An 18170-nucleotide genomic window follows, 5' to 3' on the forward strand; every position below is an offset into this window, starting at 1 on the left:
TGGGCTTTCTCCTCCCGGGCGCTCCTACTCCAGCCCCCAGGCGCACCGGTACTTTGGTCTCAGAACTTAGAAGGAGCCTGAACTGGGCGAGCCGGGCCGACGGGCTGGGCACTTCTTAGCTGCCCCGGCGCAGAGTCCACTGACCAGCTCAAAGGTCTGGGAATCCAAGGCATTTGCTAGCCGCCACAGCCGACTTGGGGCCTGTGGGAGGGACAGAGAGGTTGGGCCCGGGCAAAAGGGGAAGCCAAAGGGTCGAGAAGTGGGCAGACAGCCTCACTTGCCCGGGCACCCTCTCCCCAGTCTCCTAAATGCAGGAAGTGGTCCCAGTGTGCTTGATAGATTTGGGCAGCATTTGTAGTCCATGGGCCTCCCCAAGGGCAGCCCCAGGGTGGGTGCTTGGTAGGGTGGTGGCCCAGCTTGGCATTACAGCTTCCTGCCTGGGTTGGCTCCTGACTCCAGAACGAGAGGGTCAGGAAATCCTACAAGGGCCTGGTCTACAGGGACACTCCCTTACCCAGTGGAGGGGCCCTGGATGGGAGTGCTGTGGCCCCAGCTCGGCGGCAGCATCTGTCAGCTCGCCCTGCTGGTCAGCGCCCAGGGGTGGGTGTGCCCAGCTTGGCAGATGAGCCTGTCCTTCTTGCAAGAGCGGCTGGGAGGGCAACAGGCCATTGGGGAAGGTGGAAGCCTTGTCTTGCCACTTGAACCATGTTCCCAGGGGCACAGTAGGCAGCTGGGAGGCCCCCAGCCAGCTACTTGAAAGCCTGCTGTGGTGCAGCCCCTTTCTGTTCCCCGAGTGTTGTCCTCCCCCAGAGCAGGGAGGAAGTACCTTGTGCAGTCGGGTTTGGGGACCGGAAGCCAGCACTAGGGGCACTTAGCGTTGATAGTGGAGGAGGGGAGAGGAAGTGCTGACATCCACCACCTGCCAGCCCTGCCTGCTTGCCTGCTCTCAGCAAGCCCCAGTGTCTAGCACCCCGACAGCTGGCCTCCAGGGAGCTGCTCTGCTGAAGACAGACGCTAAGGGGGAAACTTAGAGTCCTGACTTCCCAGGGTGGGGGAAGTGGAACTGAGGCCTGCGGGAGAGGTTAGTCACTTCCTCTACCAACCTCCACCCTGGGAAGTCAGGACTCTACACCCCCACCTCAGCCCCTAACTGGCTGCTCCGGGACCTGTCACACACACCTCACCTCCACTTCACAGCATCCCCCTGGGGAGCTGAGGGGCTGGCTCCATCTCTCCATCCTTTCTGCCTCAGGTATGGCACTGACGGTGGATGTGGTGGGGCCAGCGCCCTGGGGCTTCCGAATCTCTGGGGGCAGGGACTTCCACACGCCTATCATGGTGACCAAGGTAAGTGCTAGTTCCAGGAGATGGGGAGGTGCCCCCAGAGTCAGGTTCTTCCCTGTCTGTCCAGTCCCCACAGACACCTTTCTCTTTTTTTTTTTGTTCTGGAGTCAAGGCCTGCTTCTGAGATTGTTGGCCGGGGTAGAGCTGGGGCCAGGTTGCCATGAGGATATGGTGGCCACTTCTAGGGAGTGAAAGGGAGCTGGGCCAAGTGCAGGGCCTGCTCTTTCTCCTTGGTCACCGACCCCATACCTACTGGCAGCCACTTTGGTGGTTAGTAGGAGAGGCCCCCTGAGCTCTTGGTGATTCTCCAAGGGCAGGCAGCACCTGCATGATTTGGTTTGCACAAGCAGGGCTCTTTTCAAGCACAGTTCCTGAAATTCTGCCATTGCATATTCTTTGAGAGGCCCTGTTAAAATCCCAGTGCTGGAGTCAGAAGTGGGGGGGCTGCCACTCCAGCTTCTGGACCCCTCCAGGAGGGGATAAGCTAATTAACTGGGTGGACACTGGTGGGCAGGGAGAGTGATGTTAAAGGGAGATATGCAGGCCAGCCTGGTGCAGGTCAGCTTCTGTGTTTCTTGGGCTGGACAAGGACATTTCCTCTCCTCATTCCCACCTGAGTGTCACCTGAGACGACTTGATCCTCATCCCCTCCAGGTAACTGAGCGGGGCAAGGCCGAGGCTGCTGACCTCCGGCCTGGTGACATTATTGTGTCCATCAACGGTGAGAGTGCAAAGGACATGCTTCACGCCGAGGCCCAGAGCAAGATTCGCCAGAGCCCCTCACCCCTGAGGCTGCAGCTGGACCGGTAGGCCCTCCACTTCCACTAGGCCTGCCAGTATTGCTCTGCCTTCTGCCAGCCTGCTGCACAATGACTGCCCTTATCCCCTACCCTCGGCTCCAGTCTGGCCTCCCTGGGCCACTATGGTTCATCCCTGGGAAGGTTTGGGGCTCTGGGGCTGCAGCAGGACAGCTGAGGCCAACCGGGTGCCCAACCAGAGTCGGGTGAACAGTCAGGGTCGGGCAGGCTGGCATCAGCCACCTGGATGCCCGGGTTTGACTGGTTCCCAGTGTGTGGGGTACAGGGCGTGGGCATGAAGTGGGTTGAAGAGGAGGAAGGTGTGCCTGAGGCTGGGTCCCCAGGGTCCCTGCCTCCAACAGCCTCTGTTCTGATCTTGGGATGGTGAGGAGTTTGGGGTCTCCCTCCCCATAGAACCCCCTGTGGCTCCCCATTTCCTCTCTGGACCCTGTTGGGGAAGGCAGATTCCCAGCCTGGAACCCTGGGCTGAGTTGGAGGGTGGACAGGTGGCTTCCTGGGGTGGAGCATCCCAGTGAGTCAGAGGGCAGGAATGCTGGGAGATCCCCCTGCCAGGAGAGCCCTCTGGGCGGGTCTTGAGCCTGAGTCAGGTACCTCCTATACCTCTGCCAATGCCTCCACCACCAGCTTCCCTCTGAGCTGGGGCTCCATGCCCTCTCCTCGCCTCTGCCGCCCCTCCAGTGCTGTGGATGCTGGTTCCCGGGACCTCTCATGACCCCAGTCTCTTCAGTGCCTACGTCGTGCCACTTCTGGCTCCTGAGTGTTTACAGGAGTGCGGCCTGGAGGAGGAGGGTAGAGAATGGGTCATGGCATCTGGGAGGGGACCAAAATCCACAAGAAGCTGCAGAGTGGGGTGGGGGAGGGGTGAGGAGCTGCTGACACCATCACTTCCTCTCCTATGCTTCTTGGATGGGACCAGCCCCATCAGAGAGGTGGTACCCCCAGGCTTCCTCCAGTTCCACATGGGGGCAGGTCCAGACTCCCTGCTTCTTCTCTCTTTTGCTCAAACCCCTCCTAACCTCTCCCAACACCCCAGCCCCAGGAGACCTCTCAGGCACTCAGAAGCCCCAGGCAGGAAGTGGTGCTCTGGGCGGGGCCAGAGCCCAAGCTCCCCTCACTCAGGCCCTAAACTCTCTCCTGGGAAAGAGCCGAGGCTGTGGCTGGCATGGAGTGTGGGGACTGAGGTTCCTATTGACCTTGCTGGAAGTGGTCAGACCTCCAAGATTGGTGTAGTGGGACATGGTGGGCCCATTCCTCACCCTCAGCAGCTCCCAGCCCTCTAGTCACCTCCTGTTCAAGGCTCCAGTCAGATTCCACCAGAGGGGAGTCCCTGGGGAGCTGAGGCTGGGGGTTGGGGGTGCCTTGGTGATTAGCTGCCTTGTTCTTTAGGTCCTTCAGCTCCCTGCCTGGCAGGAAGTGGGGCTGGCTCCACCCTCTGTTTTATTGGGGGAAGCCTGCAGAAGGGGCAGAGAAGTGATTCTTTCAAAGGCTGAGCTGGCAGGGGACAGGCCCCTGGAGAAAAGGGGGCAGTGGGCCCAGCCATTGTAGGCCTTTAAGAATTTTGGCAACTCTCTCTCTCTGGTCTTGAGTTTCTCCAGGGGTGAAGGATAAAGGATTATTTATATATAGTCAGCTGTCCCCTACCAAACTGATCCACAAACTGATGCTGACCAGTGATACAGTTTGGGTGAAATGTTCCCCCACCACCACCAAAAAAAAATAAAGAAAAGGAAAAACAAAGGCAAGGCAGAGGGAGGGGTGATATTGTTTGGAGTTTTTAAAAAAATCTGAATGTATTGAACTTCTTGCTGAAACGATGTCCTTTCTACTTTGTAGTGCTGAATTGTCCTTTGTTGTAAGAAATGATGGTGGCCGTTGATGATAGTTACTTGTGAATTTGGTAAAGTTGAGATTTAGCTACCTGATGTCTGAATGTTATGTACATTTTCCTAATCTTGAGAACCCAGTGTGGGGACAGCTGGAATCTACAGGGCCTACCAGCTTAGTGGAGGTGCCAGGACCCCGGTGACATTCACCTCCCTCTGTCTTCTCTTCAGGCCCCAGGCTGCCTCTCCCGGGCAGGCCAATGGGGAAAGCTCCCCGGAAGTGCTGGCCACTCGCTTCCAGGTAGGACGATGCCTCCTGCTGGGAGCCCCATACCCTGAAGTGATGGGGGCCCCTCCCTTGCTCCTCTCGGCCCTGCTCTTCCAGGCCCCTCTCTCCACAGAGCTCCAGGAGGACACACACTGACAGCCAGGCCTCCCTCAGCCCCCGACCATGCAGCCCCTTCTTCACCCTGCCCCCGACCAGCCCCCAGGCTCCCACTGGAGAGGTGGTGACCAGCCACAGGTGAGCGCAGCGGGTGGGCACCGCATCCAGAGGTGCAGGCTAGCCTCTCAGAGTCTCCGAAGCTGAGGTTAGGGGGCTCTGGGGGTCACCTCTGTTTCCTTAGGGCAGCCTGGTGGAGAGGACCCAGGCACCCTCTGTCCATTTCCCCATTTCAGTTTCCAGAGCCTGGCGTACTCCCTGGAACCTGCTTCTGCTGACCACTTGTACTATGGGGGCCGCCGTGGAAGCCGACAGGTGAGGATACCTGGTTGGTTGGTAGTGGTGCCTGTAGGGCCGCAGGTGGCTGGCCCCACCTGGGCAGTCAGCACTGCGGTTTCCTAGCAGTGGTGGGCTCCTTTCCGGAGCCAGGAGGCCAGCGCTCTGGTGAGGGAGACAGTCCTTGTGCTGGCTAGACCCAGGTGGCCTTCTACATCTTACATTCCTACTCGCTGCCACCTCCTCCTTGCTGATGGCTTCCTCCCTTCTCCAGTGTTTCTCTTGGGCTGGGACCGAAATAGTTTTGCTGCTGTTGTTGGGATGATTCCCTTTGGCTCTGGCTGCATCTCTTGAACACATTCCTCCCCATTCCAAGCCCCATGCCCGCCCCCAACTCCCATCACCCATCCCCCCTCTTCCTCCTCTGACTCAGCCCCCAAGAACCACCAGAGAACCACCAGCCGGACTGTGATTCCAACTCCAGTTGCATTTGGCTTATTGTCTGTTTTTTCCCCCCTCCCCAGCCCTTTACTCCTGGTCCCACTGTCTGACAGACAGGACCCCCCAGGTCCCACTGTCTACGAGTGACAGCCCAACCCCCACCCCTTGGTGGTATTTCTCCTCTCCAGGGGCAGGGTTGGGGAGGTGAGGAGTGAGGCGGCCAAGAGTCCTGGCCACAGCTGCTGGGGGCAGAGTTTGTGGGGGCAGGTCCAGCCTTTGGGGTGAAGGGGATGAGGCCCAGCTGCTGGAATCCTACCTCAAGTTGATTCTGCATTCCAGAAAGCAGAGCCTTTGGAGATGGCTGGGGGAGGGTGCTAGAAACTGGGGGCTCTGGAGAAGGACAGAGCAGGGTCTTTTGGAGGCTTCGTAGTAGGGGCTCCCTGGTGACCCGCTGCAGGGCCTGCCCAGTGGCCCTCCATGCAACGTGGGCATAGAGATGTATATATTCAATGAGACACCATCTTTAAGGAATTTCAAACATAATTGTAGAGATAAGAGAGACATGCAAAACAACTTTGGAACAATTAAGCACTGAACGGTATGGTCTTAATTATAAAAGCAAGAGGCGTTCTGGGAGGGGACAGCTGAGTGTGGGCTGGGGTGGCCTGAGAAGGCTTTGTCAGGAATTTTGCTGGATGTCAGAGGTAGATTTCGGATTAGAGATGATGAGCCGGGGAGATGGGAACACAGCAGTTGGAGCAAGACCTGGCGTGTCTGGGCCTGGGGGCCTTCTCCACAGAGATACGGGCTGAGACCAGCTAGGGATGAGCTTGGTCCATCCTGGCCTCCTTCCTCCCGGTGTCTGCAACCAGGGCAAAGGGGAAAGGCAGATGAGATGGGGAGTGGCTTTCAAAGTGGCAGCAGCAGCACCTTGGAACTTGTTAGAAATGCAGATTCTCAAGCTCCAGTCTAAACTTACTGGATCAGACACGGGTGAGGGCCTGGGTGGGGTGGGGCCACCCATCTGAGTTCTCAGGAGCCCTCAGGGATCTGCTGTACACACAGCTTTGAGGACCACCCATGTGGTGTGAAGAGGAGCTCTGGGTGGGGTGGCAGGGAGACCTGGGTTAGTCTTACCTCTACCGTGTCACTTTGGACAAGGCCCCCTTCCTCCACTCTCTGGGCCTCAGAGTTGGACCTGAGGCTCTGAATTCCCTTCTTTGATCCTGAGGCCTCTTGTCATTCTTTCGACAAATATTTGTGGAGCAGCTGATTCGGTCAGGCACCCTTCTAGGCTCTAGGGATACATTGGTGGAAAAGCAGAAATTCCTAACCCTGTGAAACTTGCCTTCTGGTCTACAACAATGAGGCTGTGGTCAGATGGGGTGGAGTCACCAGACACATAGCTCCCTCTTGGGAACCACTCATGCACTTGAGCACCTTAAAGGCTCTGAAAAGTCCTGTGAGAAAGATGCTTAATTTTATTAATTTCCTAAACTTGTTTAACTGCAGAATTTCTCCTGGGGTTCCCCATTGTCCACTCCCCCAAGCACTCAGTTATTAACATCCCCCGCAATACATTTTGAGAAGTATTGGCTAGTGACAGCTCTTGATGAGCAGATAAACAGCTTTGGAGATGAAAGGTGGTTTGGTAAAGGGAAGTGTCACCTATGGGTGCCTCGAGGGGAGGAGGGAGGTAGGGAAGGGAGGGGAAAGGTGAAGCTGCTCCAAGTCAGGGCGTTGGGCTTCTCTCTTTACAGGCTTGCCAGGTGGCTCACCTGTAAAAGTACTCGCCTGCCATGTAGGAGACACAGGAGACGTGGGTTCAATCCCTGGGTCAGAAAGATCCCCTGGAGAAGGAAATGGCAACCCACTCCAGTATTCTTGCTTGGGAAATCCCATGGACAGAGGAGCCTGGTGGGCTACAGCCCATGGGGTCAGAAGAGTTGGGCACGACTTAGTGACTAAACCACCACCACCTTGGGGATGAGGTGGTCTTGCAGGTAGAAGGGGGCAGAGGTGACTACAGATGAGGTGCCACTGCCCCAGGCTGCAGTGGTCATGGCCTTGCCTCTGGCTCCCGAGTTGGCTAAGGCATCACTGGGCTCAGGAAGTAGGACATTACCAGTCCTTATGGTGCCCTTCGGAAACCAGAAGTTGCCCCCTTCTCAACAGGCACACTCTTGGGTGACCAGATATGAAGTAAAAACAGCCCTTGTTTCACTGGCTAGCATGAGGACATGGCCTACGAAGGGAGCCAGGGTGGATTTCAGCTCTCCCTCCCTGCTGGCCAGTGCCCCCATGCAGGGCACATGCTGGCCTGTCTGGGACAGCAAGATGAACATTGTTCTTGAGTACCTGGTGCTGGCTGTCCTTCCTAAGGGAACAGCCTCACCATCTGTCAATTGACTGCATGGCACCAGCCGGGCACCCAGGAGCCCAGCGAGGAGTCCTAGCCCAGCCTCCCACTCCCTGAGGGACTTGGACCAGCCAGTTTCCTTTCTGACCTTTAATCTCCTTACTGTAGAAGCCGAGGAACAGAAGAATGCAGGCTGGTGCAGGGGGTCTGGCGCATTGAGAGTTTAGGGCTTTTTTTTTTTTTAAGACTTTGAAGTTTGTTTTCAGCTTAAGAAGTCATGAAGTTTTTCCACTTGACAGTATACTTCAGCCCCAACTTTTTAAAAACAAAGCATTTGATTTGGCCGCGCTGGGTCATAGTTGCGGCATGCAGGAACTTCTGTCTTTGTTGCAGCATGCAAGCTCTTAGTTGTGGCCTGTGGGATCTAGTTCCCTGACCAGGGATCAAACCTGGGCCCCTTGTTTTGGAAGCTTGGAGTCTTAGACACTGGAACACCAGGAAAGTCCGATCCCTGACTTTGAATTTTAAAGTCGAAAGTGTTTGGCTTTCCGGGAAACTGTGCCCTCAGCCTGGTCTTGGCGAGCCTAGTTGTCTCTGAGGCTCTCCTCTCCTTTGGGGATGGCTACAGAGAGAGTGCAAGATGCAGGCCAGAAAGCAGAGCAACAGGGAGACTGCAGGCAAGATTTCCAGGTAGAGAACAGGTGTGAGAGGCCCAGAGGGCAAGCACACACTGAGCAGTGGACTCTGCTGTGAGCCCCAAACAGGCCTGGCTCCTCAAGGCTCCATGGGGCAGGACCAGACTTCCCAGGGCAGTCGGGAGAGGCTGGTGAGCCCAGACCCTAGTGTTATCAGAGGAGAGATCTCCCCCAGCATGTGGGGGAGACGGGACTTTTGTGTGGCCCCAACTCTGACACCAAGAAGGGTCTTGGCCCTTTATGTTTCCTTTTCCTCATTGCAAAAGGGTCAGCTTACTTTCTCTCTGCTTGTCTGCCTCCCCCCGCACCAGTGAGCAACGTCTTTGCAAACACAATCCGTGAGATGGCAGAGGAGCCGGCATGGTGGCCCCACATGCTCGTCTTCATTCTGTCCTGTGCCTGTTCCCCTTTGGGCAGCAGCTCACCCTTCCAGAGCTGGGTGCTGGCCTCCCTCCCTTCTCGGACCCAGTAGGAGCAGCTACTGGCTGTTGCTGGTGCAGCAGGGGGAGCCTGCTGGTCAGCGAGGGCCGGGGGCCCCCTGGTGTTGGCCTGAGGAACAGCTGAGCCTGGCCGCTCAGATGGGTGTGCTGGCCCAGGGCCCCACTGCTGACTCCTCCCCTGGTGCCTCTCCTTCCCACAGGCCAGCCTCAGCCCTGCTGGCGACTCAGCGGTGCTGGTACTGCCGCCACCGCCCTCCCCGGGTGCCCGTTCCTCCAGCTCCAGGCTCAGGTACCACTGGGGTCTGGAGGGAGGGATGGGATCTTGGAGGGTCTGGGAGCAATAGGAGACTGTCAGGTTTCCCGGAGAAGGGTGGGGGGGTCCCAGCTCTGTAAGCCCAGTTGGCTTCCCTTTGACCCCCAGAATCCTTTATCCTGCCCTGGGACACTCTTTCTCTGCCCTCCTGCTCCTCCTAACCCCCGGGCATGGGTCCCTCACTCCTGGCTGGCTCCCTCCATCCCTGCAGTGCGGCCTCAGAAGGCGAAAGCCACCTCCTGAGAGAGGACTCAGAAGTCTTCAAAATGCTGCAAGAAAACCGCGAGGCACGAATGGCCCCCCGGCAGTCCAGCTCCTTCCGGCTCCTGCAGGAAGCCCTAGAAGCTGAGGAGAGAGGTGAGCCCCTGGGGGCTCGGGCAGGAGGACATTCCCCCAGGACACTCTGAACTGCTGACCAGATGTGTTAATAAATTAGCATTTAAATCAGTATTTTTTAAGGCTCTGACTTATAGAAGCCACCTTCCCTGAACTTCAGGAGCCTCTGGTCTGGTAGGGGTTACTGGGTTGCACCCAAAGGTGCTGGCTAGGTTCAAGGACGTGCCAAGGGAACCATAAAGGTAGGTGGTGGGCCCTGGGTCTCCAAGGAGGACTTCATGGAAGAAGAAGGGTTTGCCTTGGCCCTTGAAGAAAGATCAAGTCTTTCACAAACGGCCTTAAGAGGGTGGCCGGGAGCTGTGTGGAATGTGGAGGTCTGAGCCAGAGGGTTTTCGGGTGGGATCAAGAGGACTCTGGCTGCATGGAGGGGGGCTGTGGAGGTTAAGTCCTGGCTGTGAAGCCTTGCATCCAGGCTGAGGAGTGTCCTAACCCAGGAGGGCTGGGTTAAATAGTGCCAGAGGATACATGAGGGGCCGAAGTAGGCAAAAGAGGTATGGTCTCCCACCAGTGGGTGAGTTGTTAATTCATCAGACGTTTACTGACTCATCCAGTGGACCAGCCTTGAGCTATGTGGCAATCGAAGGTGGTCGGGACCACCACCACCACCACCTACTACTACTACTACTACTACTAATCTACTCCCGAGGAACTCCGTGTATTGGGCAGACTGGCTGCTCAGCATTCTGGGAAGTGGATGTTTGTGTGTGTGTGTGTATATCTATGTGTGATGCCGGGGGAGGCGGGGTGCAGGGCACTGCCTCCTTCCAGGGGAGAGATGAGGAGGGCCTGGCCTCGGCAGTGGTATCAAGGGGACAAATGATGGGACTGTCAGAAGTATTTGATCGGCAGAATGACTGGTACCTGGTGAAAGAGAAAATGTCAGTCACTCAGTCGTGTTTGACTCTGCAACCCCATGGACTGTAGCCCGCCAGGTTCCTCTGTCCATGGGATTCTCCAGGCAGGAATACTGGAGGGGAACCTGGTAACTGGTTCCAAGTCTGATGTTTTGCTCCTGGAGGTGTTCACAGAGGGAAAGGAGACAGGGTAAGAAGCTTTGGAGCAAAGCGCATCCATCACCACCTCAAGGCCTCAGCATGCCCTGGAAGTGGGTAGAGAGAGGCGGGGTGGGGGTGGGGGCGGTGAGGGCAATGCAGACAGATGGTGACTTCACCCCTGAAATCTTGGCATCCTCAGCTGTAGACAGGGACCATACCTGCCAGGTAACATCTGTGCTTCATCTTCACTTTGTTCCAAGGCTCAGACACCATAATGCACATGAAAGCCCTTTGAAAAGTGCACAGAGGTGGTATGGTATGTGTTATTATCTGTTATTACCATGTCTCTTAGTGTCATTATGACTGGATCAGTAGAAAGGAACCGCCTGCTTGGTCTGATGTGTCAGACACTCAGCAGAGACGCTGCTCAGGCTGCCTTAGCTTGGGTAGCTCAGCCTTGAATCTGCTCCCTGCCCTTGACCAGCCTCAGCCAAGGGTCTGGCATGATCATCTCCTTCCTCCATGACCCCCACTCATACCCAAGGTTGCGTTGAGGTCCACTTGGAAGTGTGCCTTTGACAACGAGTCTCTTTGGAGCTAGTGCTGGGGGAGGTGGAGTGAGCATCAAAAATACAGCCTGGGGATTTACCTGGTGGTCCAGTGGTTAAGACTCTGCCTTTCAATGCAGGAGGGTACGGGTTTGGTCCCTGGTTTGGAGACTAAGATCCCACATGCCTTGTGGCCAAAAAAAAGAAAAAAAAAAAATATACAGCCTGATGCTGCTGCTATGGATAAGCTCTGATGTGTCTGTCTGTCCTCCCCCCTGTCCAGGTGGAACACCTGCCTACCTGCCCAGCTCGCTGAGTCCGCAGTCCTCCCTGCCCACCTCCAGGGCTCTGGCCAGCCCACCCAAGCTCCACACATGTGAGAAGTGTAACACCAGCATCGCGTGAGTGTTGGTGGCCTGGGGCGCAGGGCCTGGGATAGGGAGGGCAGGGCCCAGATGCTCTGTGTGAATCCACTAGCCAGAGGCCCAGGGGGGAGCGCTGCCACAGGGGACTTGTGATGGGCTCAGGGGTCGTTTCAGCCTTCTTGGGATGCTTGCACTGGCTTTTTCCTGCAGTCTCTCCTCTTGCTCCATTTCTTTCCCTGCCTTCCTGGAGGAGGAAGAAATGCTACTGTTTTTGATTTCTCTCCAATCATCATCTCAATGCCTCTGGAGATCTGCTCCGCCTCCTCCTGGAAAATCTTGCTCTTACTCCCTTCTTCCCGCTCTTAGGCTGCCTTTTCCAGAGGTGGGTGCATTTTTTCTTAGTGGGTGGCGTGATAATGTAGCTCAGAGAAAACATTCTCTGGAAAATTGAACCTTGGCCATCCCAACTTCCTGGTAAATTTCTTCTATGCTCAGTGTTGATGGTCAGATAACTCTAGGCAAGTCCCTGGCCTCTATGTTTCATCTGCAGAATAGCAGACTGCCCACCCCTGCTGTGCATGCCCGAGGAAGGGGATCCTATGCCTTGGTTCTCAAAGAGCTGCAGCTGGGCCCCTGAGGGATTTCAGCCAACACCCCCAGAATTTCCCCTTCAGGAGGTCCCCAGCCCCAGGATTTGCATCTCCAATTCATCCCCTGGTGACACGATGCTGTGGGTCTTGGCACCTGGGACTTCACTTGGAGAATCACTATTCTGTTAACAGTCCAGAAGATTCAGGATGGTGCTTGTCTGCCTTTGTGCGGGGGAGGAATGACTTTAAGATTGGGGTCCTGTGGGTGTGGGCTGGGTTTTCCCTGAGGGTAGGCTTGAGGAGTCAGGTGTTTGAGATTTTGGGACCTTCCAGGGTCCTGGCTCTGGGCTGGGGACTAGGCTCCCTGAGAATGGGAATGGTGGCATCGTGCTAGGCACTCCTGTCCCTCCCTCCTGCCCCCCAGGTTAATGGCTGTCCCCTCCCTGTCCCTGCAGGAACCAGGCCGTCCGTATCCAGGAGGGGCGGTACCGCCATCCTGGCTGCTACACCTGTGCTGACTGCGGGCTGAACCTGAAGATGCGAGGGCACTTCTGGGTGGGGGACGAGCTGTACTGCGAGAAGCATGCCCGCCAACGCTACTCTGCACCCCCCACCCTCAATTCCCAGGCCTGAGCTCTCAGCCCACCCTCCACTCTGTGGGCACCTCCACGCCAAACCCATGCTAATAGCACATTGGCCTGGAAAGGTGATGGGGAGCGGGGTGAAGCCAGAGGCTGGGACCTGCCTGAGCTGCAGGTGAGGGCAGTCCACATCCCCAGGCCTCTGCTGGATACTGTTGCATCCTCTTGATGGATGGGCTCTGCATCAAAGCCCGAAGTGGGTGCTGCATTGGACATCTTTGTGCACCGGGGATTAAGCAGGTTGGGACACAGATATAAGTGTCCAGAAGGAGAGGGGTGGGCCAGAGGCTACAGGTATTCACTGTGTAAAGTTTTCAACATATGAGCACTAAAAATATATACTGTACGTGAATAAAATAAAGTAGGTGCCCCTCTCTTCTCTCCTTCCCTGCCCCAGCCCCTGGAAATGAGCTTCCCATAATCCTAGGTGGAGAGTCTCTCTTTTTTTTATTTTAAAAAAATGTTTTTTAATTTTGCACTGGGTCTTCACTGCAATGAGTGGGCTTTCTTGAGTTGCATTGTGAGGGCTTTTCTTATGATGCACGGGCTCTGCAGCATGCAGGCTCAATAGCTGTGGTGTGCTGGCTTAGAAACCCTGTGCCATGTGGGATCTTAGTTCCCTGACCAGGGATCAAACTCACGTACCCTGTGTTGGGAGGCAGATTCTTAATCACCCCACCCCTAGGGACATCCCTGGAGAGTATTCACATGTAACAATTTTTCGCCCTCTTATTTCCCCCCCTCCCTCCAAGCCCACTCCTACCAGATTGCTTCGCCATGTGACATTCCCTACTGAAGAGACTGGCTCCTTTTAGTGGATGGTCATGCTCTCCCTGGACCATTTTGTAAAGATGCCTGTTTTATTGGGATGATCCCTGGTAGAGGAATGAGTGTCTCACTGGGAGCCTGGAGAGGGATGAGGGTGACAGAGCGCTGGAAGCAAACAGGAGGCAGGCCCTGAAACCGCTTCTGCCCAGGCCCATCTCAGTAAGACAGCATCTTCCTCTGCCAGCCCTGCCTGGGCTGGCGCTCTGCCCCTCGCTCTACTTCGTATGGATGCTGCCAGCCCTGCTGACTTACTCAGAGGAGCTGGGGAGGCAAGTGAGGAGACAACACCTAAAGCTGTGGTCCCCAACCTTTTTGGCACCATGGATTAATTTTGTGGAAGAAAAGTTTTCCACGGATTGGGGCAGAGAGGGGGATGGTTTGGGGATGATTCAAGCGTTTTTCATTTACTGTGCACTTGATTTCTGTCTTGTGGCAATCTCAGGATATTCTGCCCTGACATTAGGGCTAGGGTTCATGCTCCTGTGAGAATCCAATGCCTCGGCTGCTGACAGGAGGTGGAGCTCGGGTGGTAATGGCAGTGTTGGGGAATGGCTGTAAATACAGATGCTTTGCTCACTGGGCCTCCTGCTCACCTCCTGCTATGCAGCCTGGTTCCTAACAGGGCACGGACTGGTACCAGTCTAAGACCGGAGGGTTAAGGACCCCTGATCTAAAGAACTTTGTCTACTTGCCCAAGGCTGTCTGTACCCATTTGAGAAAGATCATCCCTAGGGGTAACCTTGGACAGGGCTGTGAGTTAGCTTTGCCTGGGAGGGACAACCCAGCAGTGCCCCCACCCTCCCAGCCAGGGTTTGTCTGCCAGCCTCTCCCCTGGGAGCCCCAGCTGCTTCACAGGTGGTAGATTGGAAAGCTGGTGCTAGGCGTGCCTGCCCTGGGGCTATGTTTGAGTCAGACAGGGGGCTGTGGTCCTCTGCCAGATTTTTGGCTTGATTCACCCATCACTTCAGGTCCTAATCCCAGAGGACATTTTAGAAAGGTGCATGGGTGCTGCTGGGCTGCAGCACCTACCTTACCACCCAGTCAGTCTGGAGAGAAAAGATAAAAGCTGGGGGGTGCTTTGGTGCTATCTGGTTCTTTTTGAATGGAATCTTGGCAGAGACTGTGTGTGTTGCCTCCTCAGGCACCTTGATGTAATTTATACCTTGCTATAATTGTCCCACTTTTTGCCTGAATGACTGCCTTTATTTTTATAGGAAAGATCAAGCCTGTCTGTGGCTCAAGGAGTTGTCAGGCCCCAATAATCTGGTGCCAAGTAGGACAGGGTCCTTGGCGCCACCTAGTGTCAGGTGTAGCCCTTGGCAGGGAGAATGCTCACAAAAGGGGACTGATTGACTCCTCTGTAAATTCTTGGGTCCTGGCACAGTGGGAATACCGGAAGAGCACTTTTATGGGTTTCCTAAAGATGTATAATCAAGTGGCAGCAATAGAGTTGACATGATGAAAAGTGCTATATGGTAGTGAGTGTGAAGAGCTTACGTGGAACACACAGCAGCATCTGAGAGTTCAGAGCCAGGGCCATCATTGTCAGAGGAACAGGACTCAGACAGATGGAGGAGAGACATGCAGAGTGAGGGGGTTAGTGCAAGTGGAATGCTCAGCTTAGGGGAGAGGCTGAAGGCGATACTGAGACAAGATTGGAAAGGAAGATGGGAGCCTTGAATGCCGTAAGATATGGTTTGAATTTCACCTTGAGGCTCTGCGGACAGTAAAAAAAAATCAGCAGGGAAGTGACAGGTTGGAAAAGAGAACATTGGGGTCTTAATATGGTCAGATCCCCACGCGTAACAAACCATTCTCTTAGACTCATGGTAGCTCTAAGGAACGGAGAACAAATGGGGTATGGAGGCCCATGTGAAATGGGTCAGCCAGTGAGCTGTTGAAGGCCTTTCAAAGGCTGGACAGGTTTTAACTAATAGTAGTGTAGTGTTAAATGGCAACCCACTCCAGTGTTCTTGCCTGGAGAATCCCAGGGATGGGGGAGCCTGGTGGGCTGCCGTCTATGAGGTTGCACAGAGTCGGACACGACTGAAGTGACTTAGCAGCAGCAGTGTAGTGCTAGTCACTTAGTCGTGTCTGACTCTTTGCGACTCTGTGGACTGTAGCCTGCCAGACTCCTCTGTCTCCTAGGATTCTCCAGGCAAGAATACTGGAGTGGATTGCCATTCCCCTAATTGTGGCAGTCAGCTCTCCTCCCCAGGGCCCAAGTGTTTCAGCATCAGAGTTCTTTGCGGCCACCAGCCAGCCCGAGCCTGGGGGAGGACTTCTTTGGAAGAGAGTTATTAGTCAATCCTGGTTGCCAGAGGAGAAAGTGGGGGGCAGCCTTTGGTCTCTGCCCAGCTGTGAGCATCCACCTGCTTTGACCCAGACAAGCTGGGGAGGGGATGGGATACCACCCAAGCAGGCAGCTGCTATTTGTCCAGCTCAGTGCCCTCTTTACTTTCTTCTGTGTTTTGGGGAATGACTTCAGAAATGATGACAGATTCGAGTTACAAGTGACCTGAGAGAGCATCGGATACAGCCTCCTGCTATTGGAGATGAGAAAATGACTTTCCCAAAGTGACACTGCTAGGTGATTCTCAGGTGCTTTAATGTCAGTTCTCACCATTCTGAAATAGGTACTGTTGTCATCCTAGTTGTGTCAATGAAGAAACTGAGGACAGGAAGGATAAGTCGCTGGTTCAAGAACTCCTGGCAGTAAGGGCAGGGGGCTGAGGAGCCAGGAGCCTGAGTCCTGGGTTCCTGGCTTTCCCTGGGCTGCTCTTGTCCCTCCACCAAAGGCAGCCTTCCAGGCCACGGTGGAGGTCACCACAGCTTTCAGCCATCTCTAGTCTGCCAGAAGCTGCCCTGGGCTCTTGGCTTTGCCTTTCCTCCCACAGGGCCTAGTTGGCAGGAGATGTGCTTCCTGAAGCTGGGACTTCCCCCATGGAGGCTGAGGGATGCCTCTGCTGGGGCCACCATGTGTCTCAGGGACTCATGGTAGCTACTCATCCCTCAGGTGGGCAGCGAGGGTGTGCCCCTCCTATCCCTTCCAGCATCACTAAGAGAGAGATGATTCTTCTCTGGTAGAAGGTGGGGGGAAGGAGAGACAGCCTTCTGGGGGGGGAAGGCCTGGCCCAGCTCTGACAGGCGCTTGCCACAGTTAGGGCAGTAAACGGCAGATGGGAAGGCAGCATGTGGCCCCCCACTGTGGGGGATCCCAACCACCTTGAAGGTTCCGGCATATCTACATGGGGAGGAGGGAGTGGCCTGGAGGAGAGTGTGCCTGGTGTGTGTGTGCCTGGTGTGTGTGTGCCTGGTGTGTGTGTGTGTGTGTGTGTGTGTGGTTTGAGCCCACACAGAGCCCTGTGCTGAGACACTGCATTCCTGGCCGGGCTGGCTTCCTGCTCCAGATACATTCCTGCCCCAGAGTCACCACAGAGACTGCCTGGAATCTGGCCCCACATTCTCGAAATTCAGGACAAGATCTGGCAAAGGTTCCCTCCCTTTACCTCCCTATCCTCTGACTCAGGAGGGGGAAAGCCCCCTGACAGCCAGCCCTCCCTCCATACCCCCCAACCTCCGCCTCCTCCCCTGGGAAGCATGGTGCACGATATACCGGGCTGTTGGACTTGTACTGTCCCCAGGCCCAGGCTTCTCTGTTTTGTACCTGGGAAAGAGTCATGGGGGTGGTTTCCAGGAGGACAGGGCCGCAGCGGGCAACCCAGAGAACTCAGACAGCAGGGAAGGGCCTGGCCTGAAAGTCAAGGTGTCAAGAGTAAATTTGGGCAGTCATTGTTCCCGGGGGGAGTTGTGGGGAGGGGCGGGGGTGAGGGCTTCGCTGCAGGCCTGTTTCCCCATGTCATAGAGTTAGAATCATGTAGTTTTTGATTCCTGACCGATCCTGCGGGGGCTGTTGGAGGACAGGTAGGAGGAAGCAGAGGGTGAGCAGACTGTCTTCTCTCTCCCAGATAATTACCACTTGCGACTAGAGCCTCCAGCTCCAGCCTGCCCCTCTCCCTACTCCCGGAGGCTCAGGTGCAAGCTTGCACGTCCGCCAGCTCCCTTATCTCCCTCCAGGGAATTTGGGTCCTGCTGGGATTTTTCCAGCCCCAGTGACCTTCCTCAGGGGACTGAGGTTTCCTTAGAGGCCACCACCCCATCTGGTCTCCAGGCTGTCTCAGCTTTCTCGGCTGCCTGCGGTGGTGGAGTTCCATGGACTCAAAGTGGGTGGGGCTGAGGACTGGTGAGCCTTTACACTCCCAGACCTTGGGGCTGCCCTTCGGTCCCCCTGTTTCACTTTACCGGATCCTGAACCACACCCTCGCCCCCGCCGGATTCTACTCTAGCCCAGGATCCAAGGCGCCCTGCAGTTATTGGAAAGGATTTCTGTGCCGAGAATCCCTTCCACCTTTGATTGCGCCAGGTTTCAGAGTGGCTGAGTGACTTTCCCGAAGGCACACAGCTGGGCGCGCGCGGACGTGGACGTCCTGGCCTGCGATCTTTCCACCGCCTGCACGTGCTGATCCATTTCCTTCCGCGCTCGCTTCCGGTCGCCGCCCCCCGCCTCTCCCAGCTTCATTTCAGCCGCAGTAAGATAGACTCGGCTTGGGAACCGTGGGCAGGGTGACCCCACGCCACGGGCGAGACCGCATCCCCCGCCAGGGTCCCTGCTCTTCGGCTAGGCCGGCTGGGCAAGGGAGCCAGGGGCCCGCCTCCTACCCCTGCCCCCTGACCCCGGCCCCTGTCCCCGTCGACTATGCTGGGGGGCCCAGGCCCCGCCCTCGCGGCCCTTCTCGTCGCGTTCGCACACCTGCGCACCCCTCCCCGCCCCGTCCCTCCCCAATGCGGGGTGGGAG

General features: G+C 56.1%; 1 protein-coding gene across 2 annotated transcripts; it reads left to right on the forward strand.

Moving 5' to 3' along the window:
* The first annotated feature begins 20 nt into the window (after positions 1–20).
* PDLIM2 (PDZ and LIM domain 2 (mystique)) lies at positions 21–12860 on the forward strand. Of its 2 annotated transcripts, none has more exons than XM_010845480.1 (10): positions 21–154; positions 1253–1347; positions 1999–2150; positions 4217–4286; positions 4387–4508; positions 4664–4742; positions 8839–8927; positions 9163–9308; positions 11174–11291; positions 12301–12860. In XM_010845480.1, exons 2-10 carry the CDS (start codon positions 1255–1257, stop codon positions 12476–12478), a joined length of 1047 nt encoding a protein of 348 aa, XP_010843782.1. In that variant the 5' UTR covers positions 21–154; positions 1253–1254; the 3' UTR covers positions 12479–12860. The 2 variants fall into 2 exon arrangements, with proteins under 2 accessions (XP_010843782.1, XP_010843781.1); XM_010845479.1 differs by lacking the exon at positions 21–154 and adding an exon at positions 161–1081.
* The last annotated feature ends 5310 nt before the right edge of the window (positions 12861–18170 follow it).

The sequence above is a fragment of the Bison bison genome, unplaced genomic scaffold (assembly GCF_000754665.1).
Source record: "Bison bison bison isolate TAMUID 2011002044 unplaced genomic scaffold, Bison_UMD1.0 scf7180017864217, whole genome shotgun sequence".
NCBI classification, from domain to species: Eukaryota; Metazoa; Chordata; class Mammalia; order Artiodactyla; family Bovidae; genus Bison; species Bison bison.